The sequence below is a fragment of the Porites lutea genome, chromosome 12, assembly GCF_958299795.1.
Source record: "Porites lutea chromosome 12, jaPorLute2.1, whole genome shotgun sequence".
Taxonomy (NCBI): domain Eukaryota; kingdom Metazoa; phylum Cnidaria; class Anthozoa; order Scleractinia; family Poritidae; genus Porites; species Porites lutea.
In genome coordinates this window covers 10,752,588-10,766,166 of record NC_133212.1, presented here as the reverse complement: position 1 = coordinate 10,766,166, position 13,579 = coordinate 10,752,588, and the positions used below count along the sequence as shown (strand labels likewise).

The following is a 13,579-nucleotide window of genomic DNA, read 5'->3' as shown; positions in this document are numbered from 1 at the left end:
TAGGACTGACAAGCATCACTTTTCAGAGTACGCTTGATTTTTGTCACATGATTTTGTCTGCTGACTCAAGCACTTGTACCAATAGGGTCGGGACAACAAATACAAGCCATATTTTCTCTTGCTTTGCCTTGATCTCTTGCCTTCCCTTGATTTCAATTAGCAGTTGTTCGGTACTACCTGATTCCTTTTTGACGTGTTGTTTCTTGGTAATGAATGACTGCTCCGATAATGTTGGCATAATAGGAGGCCATGAAGATCTGGGGAAGGCTCCATCGACACATATGTCGACACTGTCCATCCACTTAAGCAGTTCCCTTTGACGTTCATCCAAGTATATTGCCCCCTGTTCAAACGCTAGGAGGAAAAGGTCTTCCAAATGCTTTACTCTACTCAATGCAACGTAAGTTTGACCCGAGGCAAAAACGTTCTCATTCATTAGAACGTAAGCTTGCTTTGGCTCCGTACCTTGCACCTTGTGGACTGTAACTGCCCAGCCAAGAAATTGTTGCCTCACGGTTGTTCCTGTAACAGCCCTATGAGTCAAGTTCTGACGAAATCGAGATAAACTAAAGATGGTGTCCTCCTTGATGTGCTTTATGAATATGCAGTCGCCAAGAACACATACGTTTGGTTCCAGTAATCTTTTTCTCGTCGCAGTGCTACCATGATGCAGCCATTTCTGAGGTCAATTTCATTATCACCAACCACACGTGACCTGAGCACCCTGATAACTTCCTCGTCCACTATGCCAAGTCTTACTTTATTTAGCATGCTGGCAAAGGCGGCATCTTGTTGTCTTTTGTGACTTATCAATGGCGGGAAGTTGAACAGGATCACCAATCAAAATGACATGCCTCCAAAAGAGGAACGCCGACTTTTCGGAAGAGATGCTTTTCTTGCTATCTTGTCCATGGCCCTTTAAACATTGTTCTCGAGCACGGAAAACTCGTCAACGATAAGGACTGTAGTGTCCCTGACAATCTTGTGATCCAATGTTCCATTCTCTAGGAATCACTGGCAGTTAATATCCATTCGTAAAAAATTGTGCACAGTTGTTCCACTCACCACTTCAGCCGCAACACCTGTTGTTGCCATTTGGCGACCGGTATATTTGAAACCTGAAACCTTATTTGTTCTACAATGGCTTTCACTAACTACGATTTCCCAGTTCCTGCTGGACCAAAAGTACATGCCTGTATGTGTTCACCTCTGGAAAGTTTTTCCACAACCAAATCATAAACCTTTCGCTGCGATAGTGTGAATGTTTTCACCATATCAGCCAGGTTGCAATTCTCTACTTTCGGTGCCAAGTCACCCAAAAATGTCTTCTTTGAAAATGTCAGTGTATATGACTTGTGCTTCTTTCCCCCTCTTTGGTCTTACTGCTGACCCTTTCCCTAAAAAACTTGCACAGGTTTCACTTAAAATCATGTTGCAGTCTACCAGAGTCTGTGCCAGGTTCTGTAGCTGCTCCATTGAAAACCCGCGACTGGTGGCTTCTTTGAGAGTAACCAACCCACCTTTCGTCTCATAAAGAAGGCCTCGAATTGGACTTTCTTCAAGGAAAGTCTTTGAGGAGTTGTTATCGGGAAATATCTGTGATGTTTTTCAAAGGCACATTCAGTAGAAGTACCTTTCTTGCTTTTCACGAGTAGGAATAAAGAACTGCCATCGTGGAACGCACTCCTTTCTGTTCTTTATATTTCTTCCCTTCTTGTCAATTAGTGGCTCTCTATTTCTAGTCGAAGTTGCTCTAGATTTGGCTTCATGTGATGTGCATTTAAGACTCGAGTGTAGTGTTGTTGCTGGGGTTCACGAGCATTAAAGACCCGAGGTATATTACTTGTGGATTTGCCCGACGTTGATTTGTCAAGGAATAAGCGTGAAAGTGACAGCTTTACTGATCCACAACATTTTGCAGTGATGACTTTATACAAAATATATTCAAGATCAACGTAGCAATCGTCAAGATTTCTAAGATCATGCAGAACGCTTGACCTGTTTAAGTAATGGCGGCAAAATAATCCAAGCAAAAAGTATCTTTAATAAGCAGTGTTGTAGAGTGTTGTTTTTTATCGGTCGAATCAACTTTAACAAGTCCGGGCGAAGCAACCTTGGGCGAATCCACTCTAGGGCGAAACGACCACATATTTTAGATGTACTGGTCAAAATAATTGTTACATTGAAGTGAATGATGGTGTATTTAAGATGCAATGTGAATAAATAACTTTGACCAGTTGAAAAACATTAATAATGTTGATCCCCATGGAATCTCACTAATATGACTCGAACCTTTAGATGAGAAACCTTTATTTAAAGATTGGCTGCGTTGGCTTTTGCGTGTAGATATGCTTTAATTGTGCTGAAAGGGAAATGCCAAAATGGCAAGTAAAAGCGGAAACTTTTCAGAGTTATAGCAAATTCGGTAAAATCGGCAAACGGTTTTGTTTTAAGTGATCATGAATACGAGCAAAGTAAACATTAACGTGACAAAGAACAGCGATAAATTGCAAGTAACTCAAAAAATCATCAAAGTTGCGATTTTTTGCAGTTTTCGCAAATTTGTTAAATCCGCAAGCCGGTCTGATTTAGTGATTATTAACATGGCAAAGAACTGCAAAAACTCGTAAGTAACGCAAGAAATCGTCAGACACGATTTTTCGCAATTTTTGTTAAATCGACAACTTGCTCTAGACTTCAGTGATTATTAACACGACAAAGAACTGCGAAAAATCACAACTAACCCGAAAAATCTTCAGACTGAAGATTTTTTGCAACAAACGAAAAATGGCAATTTCTGCTGCTGAAAACAGAAAACAGCGGTAATCTTGCCGATAAAATGGAGCCTAATTTCGTCCAAATGAGAGTTCCGGATTTGAAGGGTATTTACAAGTGCGAGGAATAAGTGTCGCGATGAGCTTTTCGATTTGTGCGGTAAAGCTCAGGAACCCACCATTGAAATCATCGATAAATAAGGGGATCAAAACGATATTTCAGTGAAGTTGGTAATGGGCGAGGGAACTATTCCCGACCCCTATTCGCTTCATTCGGACTGGACAACAGATTTTTCACTGTTATTGAATTCCACCTGGGGCGACATGTACGCATATTTAATTGTAAAAGAGGGATATGACCACGAAAGTTTAAAGGCTTACAAATCATTGGCAAGATGTAGATTACACTGGGACGAACATGTGCAAAGCCTCCCAACCAACAAATCACTTTTTTGTGGATGCCACCTTTTAAAGTTCAGCGTGAAACTGACTGAACGAGAGAGACCTCAAATGGACAATGAGCCAACCTATGATGGCTGGCTAGTTACAAAGTAAAATGGTTCAGTTCATTCAGCTCACTGTCCCTGTATTGGAGGGTAAGTATAAGCTTACGTTTAAATGCACAAGGAAGAACAAAAAAAGAAGGAAGGTTGATTATTTTTATCTTATAAACGATTCTTTACAGCCCAAAATATTGTCACGTGATTACTTTTTTCTCATAATTCTAGTTCTGGTTGAATACTTGGTAAAAAGCGGTTGTACCTTTGTTTTATTAAGATCTTTAGTTTAATATTTGGACTTCCATTTTTGTTATATCCCATAATTGTTGTTAAGCAATCAGCCCAAAAAGCAAATAATCTATGTTTACGTTATGGATTAATATCTATTTCAGTTCTGATGGTGCTTGTAGACATGTGGGGGCTGCTCTCATAAACCTGGAAGAAATCCTTCGTGAGAACAGTGTGGTTACATGTACTGGGTCAAAGTGTATGTGGAAAAGAAAAAAAGAACACATGAGATAGTGACACCTGTCGAAGACATGGATTTTACCAGGCCCACCATTAGAAAAAAAAATGAGAGTTACATGTAAACCTAAAGCAAACATCTTTGATCCACGGCCAAGTTACATGGCAAGAACAAATCCTGCTCTTGAGTTTCGAAGGCTTCTTTTAAAATGTACAAGTGCAGTGGGTTTGCATGTTGTGGCTCAGCCACAAGTGGTGGAGGCAGTTGCAGATCAAAAGAATCTGGATAGTGATCATGTTAATTTTGATTCACAGACACCCCAACATTAGCCATACAACACTGAAAATCTCTCCCCTTACCTGAAGGAGCCACTTTGCCACAAATCAAAGATGCCTGTGTGGCTTTTAAAAGAAAACTCGGTTTTTCAGATGACGAAATAGTTATTGTTGAAAAGTAAACCAGGTTACAAAGTAAGTATTGGTATCGCTTTAAGAAGGAGCGCATTTCTGCCTGAAAATGCAAGAGTTGCCAGTTTTAAACTCACTACTTGTCCAACTAAGGCTTTAGAAGAAGTAATGAGCTACTCAGACATTCCATAGATAACTGCTTTGAGAGAGGGCCTAGAAGAAGAAGATCAAATTGCACAAGTTTTCATTTCAGAGATGAGCAAGAAAGGTTTCAGTGGTGTATCCTTGGAGGAGTGTGGGTTTTTCATCAGCAAGTCCCATGGTTTTCTTGTAGCATCTCCAGACAGAATCATTCATTTACCCACCCAGAGTGACCCAGGCTAACAATTATGTCATCAGATGTTTTTTACCACGTACAAATGGGGTTACTTTATGGCATGTGGCACAAATAAGGCGTTCTTCATGCAGCACGTCAATATGAAGGAAACTTCAGGAATACAATCCTTCTAAAACTAACTAGGTTCTTTGAAGAAGTAATGCTTCCTGAGATAGTTTTTCCCAGAGTTAAATTTGGTTTACCCTGAACGAAACTGTAGTTGTTCAGGGTTTTTGTAACTATGTTTAACTGTACAATGGCATGTTAACTTGTTTGGCATAAGCTGATTCGCAGTTAAAGTGCACATTCGGTAGCCAGAAGCAGTTCTGTCAAGTTGTTTTCCATTCCATCTGGACAGTATATATGAATGACTATTATGGTGATAATAAGTCCAATGGAGAATGCATCTTTTGGAAGAGACCTTTCCCGCATTCCGCTCCAGTGAGAAAACATAAAAAATGAGGTCGAGGCTTGGGTGGGCAGTTTCATACAAATCACTGTGTTGTCCACCCAAGCCTCGACTTGATGCCTTTGTTTACAGGAATGCGGGAAAGGTCGTTATGTACTAAAGTGTAACATTATTTAACCAAGGGTTTTATTAAGTGGCAAAGGCAGCACACTGTAAGAGTTTGATCAGCCACTGAGGCCAGGGACAGCGGCAGGACACCCTGAAGGATCTGGAAACCTTTCAACCTTTGAATAGCCCTCTCAACATGTGTCCTCACAGCTGCAATGCGTCGCGTTTTTGTACATGCTTTTGTGGAAAGCTGCTCTCCTTTAGAGACAGGAGGGATATTTAAAGTGGCCCTTTTGTTTGTGATCAAATCTCTCATGTTAAAACCCCTGTCTGCCATGCAATCATCATTAGGTCCTAATGTGTCTATGAGACCTGGTTGCATAGTGATGTTTCTGTCTGAAACACCTCCAGACCACAGTTTTGAGACAAATGTGAAAGCACCAGTGGGAGAAATTCCAACTAAAAGCTTAAAGGTGTTTGAGCTTTTATAATTTCTCCAAGTAACTTTTTGTATAAATGGGCGAGTGGGTTTTTGAATTTTCATTTCGGTACAATCCATAATTACTCTTGTTCCAGGAAACTCTGCAAAACTCTTTGGGAGATGCCTCCTAACTTGCTGCATTGTAGGCCAAGCGATAAGAATGTCCTTAAACATATGGTAGAGCATACTTATCCTGGTTGTGAAGATTTTAGATGAAGATCCTTTAGAAAGTGAATAAAGGTCAGTAAGATGACCAACCAACAAACCCAGTCTAAGCCTCACAAGAACTAAAATAAACTCAGCAAACAATGGCACTTGTCCTTTTGGTCCTGGCTTGTTTCGGACTTTTCCTTCCTACAACGAAGAAAGTAGATTAGATTAAAATTACATAACCTTAAATATGTTCTTTAGCTCTGCGCGAGTTGCTCTTTTACCTCTATAGTATATGATGAAAAAGAAAATAGATAATAGAAAAGTAATTTGATAAACGAATTCTTCATAATGAATGGTACCTTGGCCTTGTTTGGGCTCCATTATGAAAGAATATGAAAGAAATATTGACCAACCTGATAAGCTTCTCTCGCAGTTTTTTTCTTGACATCCCAATATTTCATTTTTTCAGTAACTGGCTGCAAAAAGTTAAACACCATAACAAGGCTGCAAATAATTTTTTCCATAAGCAGGTCATTTGTTAGGTCAGAGACCAGACCAGACCTGACCTGACAAGGAAACAGTCTGGTTGGACAAAAAAAATTCCAAGTGAAAGAACAAAATTAAGAATTCAACAAAACAACCTATTTCACTGCTTTAATTGCGCAATATTAATCAAAGACAGGAGCTGTAACAGTTGTATCATTTCACTGATCAGTCTCTACTGACTTCGCACTTAAAAACTCTCCTCAGAAGATTCTTTTGATGAACGTTCGTCAGAAGAATCTTCTTTGAGATGAAAGCGATTTGTCGGGACCCTTTTTTGTAGCCTTTCCTTCTGATTTGGCCGTCTTCTTTTCGCCCCGTCCCACTCTTTGTTGGCATTGTTAGGGTCATAGCACTCCATTGGTAGCCCTTCAGCCTGGATCCTTAAGATATCTTCAAGAGTTTGTTGGGAGAGTGAAGCTCTCTTTACGCTCTTCACTCGTCTCAAACTGCTGAGGAACCTTTCCAACACAGCATTAGGTACAGGAACGCTAAACAATAAACGAATTAGTAGCAAAATGTTTTACCATTGAAAACTTCTTGAAGAATTGAAAATTTTAAACCATGTTGCTCTGTAATGATGGCATGATGGTGACAAATACTTTACAGTGTAGTCAAGCGTGTCATGCCATTCGTTGACTACTTCGATTTGTGATACCAGGAGTCCTTGCTGTCTGAGAGGTTCTTGACAGTGGCAAAGGTGACGCAGAATGACTTGACCCATGGACTCGTTTCCACTGCTTTTTCAGTCCCATGCTTCTCAATTCAGGATGTCTGCTATTGTTGCTATGTCATTATTTCCACAAAGGCGAATTTCTATTGCATTTTGCAGCAACTGCTCAAAAGATGCAGCATGTTCCTTTAAATTTGTTATGGCTGTTTCCAAGTTTGGAAGCTCTTCACCTTGATATTTGTCGTTGTCAAATCTTGTCCAAGTAGTGTCTAAGTGTTTGGAGCTTCTGAACATTGTTAAGCTGTTTCTTTGCTTTCGAAATGGCTAGCGAAACTGTGACAACATCGACATCGTCAACTTGAAATGCCTGGCAAAAAACAGCTGCTGGTTGTAATAGATCAACAAAGAAGCAGGAGTAGACGAACAGCTTACCACTTTTCCATTTTCTTAGGAAGCCTTTCAACTTTGCTTGGTCGGTTGGTTTTATGGATTTGTCAGCTTAATGTTTCCAAATGTTGAATAAATAAACCATACTTGTCAACTAGAATCTCTAAAGCATCAAGATTGTGGCTGATCCATCTTGTACCAGTGGCTCTCTTCGATTTCACAGAACCCTGTTCAAATACAAAGGTCTGCTTGTATGCAGTATGGAGTTCATAAAGCCCTCTCAGCCTCTTTGGGCTATTCTCATACAAGTAATACAACCTCAACAATAGTTCGTCGACCTCTTTGAAATACATATTGCTAAGCGCATCTTTAAGGGCAAGCTCTAATCAATGGGCTACACACCATCAAAAAACGGGCCAAGGAAATTACTTCTTAAACAGAGCTTGTGCGCCGCTAGTTTGACTCCTGTTTGTGCTACAACCGTCCCCTCCAAGGCCAACAAGGGTAGGGGGGATTTCCCTTTCCTGTGAAAGTCCCAAGTTTTCAAGTGACATCTTCAGTGCAACTAGTACTCCCTGGGCATCCGAACTTTTTAAATTTGTATTTATAGGAACCCTGTCTTTACTTTAATCATTGGCTCTGAGTCATTACTTAATTTGGGCTCATTTGGAGGAGGATCGAAGTAAAGGACAAATACTGCCTCCTGTGCTGCAACAGCATTGTCAGTGGTTGAGTCAAATAAGACGCAATGAAACTTTGACTGAGAAATGTCCTTCTATAGCTTGGTAAGAACTTCGTTTGCCTGAAAGGATATAAACTCTGTCACTGCTGTTCGCTTAGAGTACACTGTCCCATGCAGAACACCGTGCCTTTTCTCAAGCGTGATTTTTTTTTTCATATTTTGAGAGAGGCATTTCTTCTTTAACCACAAAGTAGGAAATGTCAAATTTCTTTTTAAGGTCTTCAGTCTGTTGTGAGTTCAGTTAAAATCCAACTTTTGTCGATTTTGCTCTACAGTCAATGACGTTTCACCTTTCTGCTTATTGTAAAGAGAAAATGTTATGTTGTGGATTTCCGATTTAGCATGGTCTATCACATTTGTAAGTCTAAAGTTGGTTGAACGATCAATAAATGCTCTTGAGAACTTCGGTCCGTTCTTGATCATGGGCTTAAACAGAGTGCATACATGGCATTTCAATGCGGAACAGTAATTTGCCTTGCCAGTTTTTTTTCTATTGTAGGTTAGCCACAACTCTGCCTGGAAATCCGCTAAGTCTTCGCCCGTCCACCTTTCAACTGTGGCACAAGTCAACTTGCTAGATGATGTATTTGCGCTATCAGTCTTCATCAGAGTTTCAGAGTTATCCACAGTGACACCCAACTTACTTTTCTTGACACTTGCTGAGTTATCCCAGTAAGATGGGGATTTCACCTCATCGCGTGTTCTCTTGATTGCTTTTTGGTACTGCCCAACTTCACTTGAGAAATAACTGGTGATAGTTCTCTTTGTTGTTCCTTTCTTTATGAGAGATGGCTTGGGGTTAGCCACATTTCGGGAAGATCCAGGTGTCTTTGACTTTGAGTATGCGGGTTTATGAGAGACCCTGAAAATAGGGATGGAATGGTTCGGTTTGTACCAGGTCTTAGGAGTCGTATCTAGACTTCCATCTTGTGACCACATGGTGTATACAGTGTTTTGGTCCCCCCTCATTCAAAATGCATGGGAGAATCTTTCTGTGAAGAAAGTCCCTTATTGAACTGCCTGTGTTCGGATATACTGAATACAGTGGCCTTCCTGAGACGCTGGTGAGTGCCATTACATAAAACATACCACGCCACACTCTCTCCTTGCAACCACGATTTACCTCTGCTTTTATCGCTTTTATCCGATCCTTGCCATCCCAGGAAGCCATTCCACCAGGAGTCAAACACATGGTGAACAGTGCTTGTTTATCAGAACTATTGGCTATACCAGCGTTTAAATGCTCTTAAAAAGCGGGGTGCTGAGAGTAGAAAGCGTTATGTAAAGCTCAAGGTAGTTAACAGTCGAAGAAAATGAGACAAGGACTGATCACCAACCAGAATAGGTGAGGCGGAGTGAAACAAACAATCGCAATCTCCAGTCGCTTTGCAAGCAAGAAATCCGCTAGTTTCATCTGCCAAAATAATGTCCTCCAGAATAAGTGTTTGGCCAATCTCATCCTTGTCAATCATTTCATTTTCACTCCTTTTGTTTTATCCAACGGGATACTTGATTGCATTTGTTGGAGAGAGATTTACAACAGCTTTGTTTTTCCTCGCTGAAACCCTGGTCAAGCTGTTTCTTCAGAGATATTTAATCAGTTCGTGGGTTGCACTGTAACTTCAGAAAATCCATTTTTGCCGTCGAACTCGAACTGAAAGTCAAACAATCAAGCAATATGATCAAGCAAAAAATCGACTCATACGCGACCACTAACACAATTTTCTCTCACACTCGCTGTTTTCCCGCGCAAATGGAACGAACAGCTGTAATCGGAAAGGCCGGGAAAAAAACCGAGTCAGACGTTTAGATCATGCAGATTTGTCACAAATATCCAAAACAATGTAAAAACTCACCCTGTTACTAGGCTGTTATACTTGGTATATGCCCTTGGCGAACTAAATCTTCCTAGTTTTGGCTTTGGAGGGTTGGAATGTCTGTCTTACGATTGAAACTGTAAACTTGGAACAGAAGTGAACGGTGATGAAATTGTGACCATGAAGAGTGAATAATTGCCGTTCGTGTTTTGACAAAAATGATTGTCTGTTTAGTTGGAAGCAATATTATTTCAAAGCCTCCTGAGCGCACTGAACTGCTGTTTAGGTTAAAATATACTTTGGAATCTTTTATAATCTTTTTGTCATAGAAATCTACAACTAGCGGATTTCTTTCTTGCAAAGCGACTGGAGATTGTGATTGTTCGTTTCACTCCGCCTCACGTATTCTAGTCGGTGATCAGTCGCTGTCTCATTTTCTTCGACTGTTAACCACTCAGAGTGGCAGACCAGACTAATACTTCGCCGGTCAAAACGTCAAATTTACCGGACAGTTGTCCAATGACCGCCTGTTATTTGCCATAAGTAGGCAAGTCAACGAGGGGATCCCAGTTTAAAATCTGACGGACCGATCGTCCTTACAGACATCCTCAATGAAAAGATCTCTCTTTAGCTGAGTCTTGTTCTCCAGCTGTGCTTTGCACTGGTCCATGAATTGTTTGTCAAAAGTTGTTAAATCAGTATGCACCTCAGCATCTACATATACAGGCTGACAATCAGCGCTCCTGTTTCCTTCAAAGGTACTATTATTTTTGTCTGAGCCGAGATCCATTGCTTGCACGTTAACATCTTTCGAAGAGGCAGACTGTTTGTGCTCCATATTTGTTACCTTCTTCGACTCTGGTGTTTCATTTCGATATCTCCGCTCATCAGGGTTGGTACGACTTTTGTGAGTTTTAGGCTGGAGATGTTTTGGAATGTTAAATATCGTAGGCACAGGATTCGACTTGATGGAGCCAAGTCCACCTTCAAAATAGGCCGAACATATCCTGGTGTGCCTTGTTACATTGAGACTATCCAGATGACAAGCTGCAATCCACCGCATACGCCGCTCTCGTTCAGTCATTCGTGCGACAAAAACTTGCTTTTGTTGTCTGGCGGAAAGGGAAAAACTCAATATTTTCTAGCTCTGGGTATTTTTCAGCCTGTTTCTGCTATTTGAGCAATGAAAAGCACAACTGTGATTCACCATATTGTTTTGATTGCTTTCTCTGAATTTTAACCTGCATTAACCTCGCGTCAATGCACTCACCCCAGTATGACCGGGAATACGAAACTCAGCTATTCCGTTCATTTTTGCCGTTTCGTGTAACTGGAGTAGATTTACATCATGATTCTTGGAATCTACCCCTCTCGTGCGGATGTCGTCAATACATCCAGTGACTCCTTTCACTTCTTTAAGGACTGCATTTAACCTCTCCTGAAATAGGTGTGCGCTGACCTTACGACCAAAGGGAATTCGGAGCCACTTGTATTTCCCCCATGGAGTGTTCAAGATAGTTAGAAGTGAACTTTCGTCGTCCAATTTTACCATCCAATACCCTGACTTGGCATTAACAGGTGTAAAATATTTTCCCCTGCGGAGTTCAACACTAACTTCATCGATTTTCCTCGTGTAGTACTAGTTCCTTTTGATGCTCTTGTTAAGGTCCTTTGGATCTAGGCATAGTCGAACTGATCCGTCAGGCTTAGAGACAGAAACAGACGATGATCAAATAGTATCCCATGATGCATTTTTCCAGAAGCATCACGCAATATCACAGTCATGGCAGATTCCATCGCAAAATAAGGTTGTTTTGTCGTCGGCTTTTTTCTCATTTGTCTTTCGATAAAAGTAAGAAAATTGCATTATTTCGTCATTTGACCTGATTGTCCGATTTGCGATGGCTTTAGAGCGAAGTTTCCATATGTCAACATTTATTTTCATTGTTTCAATTAGTCTTCGCATCACAAAATATTCAGTGACCCACAACAAGGTCATGAATATTCAATATGTTTTTGGATTAAATGTTGAAATCTTCCAAATGTGGACCTCACGCCAGCAAAATGAAGTCCTGAATATTGTACAGGCTAAGAAGTACCCAGAGGTACCCACATTTTAAAGACTTTTTTATCAACCGAAGATGCTGAAATTTCCTTTCTTTTATCACATTTCAACGCCAATTGTGATAATATATGTGTAAAGGCTGCTGAATGCTACAATCTGCGGGCACTTTCGAGAACGCTTTATGCCGAAGTAATCACTTTGTATTTTCAATGTGGCTATTTGTAAAAGGAGTTTGACTATAATTATTTTAATTAGAACAAGGAGTGAGGCAGTAAAAAAGTATCTGCAAAAATGCACTCAAGCCAGGAACTTACCTGAGGCTTTGGCACGGTGGCGTATGACCATAAGGGTACAGGTCTTCCCCACTCTCGCGTACTCTGCTTTGCATTTAGATGCCTCCGTCGAGGATATGAGTTCCGTCGTGTACTCGGCCACCACCTGTCCTCGTTCGACGTCTTGTGTAGGCGCATTTTTCCGCGCCTCGTGGGTCACTTGGGACATCGTGTACCTGTGCAAAAAAAGTGCAGATGCTGACCAGTTATTAACCTTTCATTAAACCAGATGAAAATAAAGTTAACAAAAAAGGAAGGAAAGAAGGACCCTTAATTCTACACTCACCTTGATTGGTGGAACATGCCTAGCAATGAATACGGAGATGTTCCTGAACATCTGTTCACCTTTAAATTCATGGCCAGACATACGACGGGCACCTTGGAGTCTACTATTAAGTATCCCCTGCGGTTGTCTTCAACTCCGTAAGGAACATGTACATTGTTCGACAGCGAAAAGGCAGAAATTGCCTTTTTTAGTTGCTGTTGACATGAAAATAAACGATTTTAGATCATGTTACAGGTTGATATCGTTTTCAATTTTGTACCAATTACTCAATTAAAATCACTTTTTCTCATTAGGTCTTGTTTGACCGTGAATATTAACATCGTCGGTCCAAATTGAAACTGTCGTTTCATATGCATAGGGAGAATAAAACTCGGATATCGAAACAAAGTTTCCTTCCGCCTAATAACACATTGGTTTAAACATTTGGACAAAAGAGGACATTTTGCCGCTCTTTTGTGTCGCAGCATCACCCATCTAACTTTCTCTTACGACAGGTTTGGTAATGTTGTAGCGACTGGATAAGGCTGTAAGAGCTATTATCCCACATGGTAAAATTAGAGCAGGTATAGGAATGTGGCGGAGTGTGAGAATGCTTATGAAAGTTGCGCTGTGGAATGTGTCAATCTCGCTCTGTTACTGACGGTCGATCTGCTGTTTTTGCAGGAAAATTTCGTAAAATATTTGTATAAGTTATTCACAGACCTTTATTATTTCATTAAGAAAAGAGAAATATGAGACTTACAGACGTTTCAATAAACCCTTTTAGCTCAATGTATTGATTACATGTTTTGCTTTTCCAACGCCATGTGATTCGTCATTTGTTTAATAATTTATGCGTAGATTTGATCATAATGAAGTAACCACAAAGCATAGTGAAGTAACGACAAGACAATGAAGTAACCGCAAGACATAATGAAGGAACCACAACACATGAAGAAACCACACCACATAATGACGAAACCACACCACATAAGAGAGTTAAAGCTTTTCATACTTGGCGGTTGGAAATTCCACTAAATCTCCTTTGGTGCACAAAAGTATTGTACTTTCGCTTCATTCA

At 40.4% G+C, this 13,579-nt stretch overlaps 1 protein-coding gene across 1 annotated transcript; it reads right to left on the bottom strand.

The window, feature by feature from the left end:
• Nucleotides 1-5,101: 5,101 nt before the first annotated feature.
• Nucleotides 5,102-5,584, bottom strand: LOC140921887 (uncharacterized). The gene has a single exon (XM_073371884.1). The coding sequence runs from the start codon at nucleotides 5,582-5,584 to the stop codon at nucleotides 5,102-5,104; it is 483 nt and encodes a 160-aa protein (XP_073227985.1).
• Nucleotides 5,585-13,579: the final 7,995 nt, after the last annotated feature.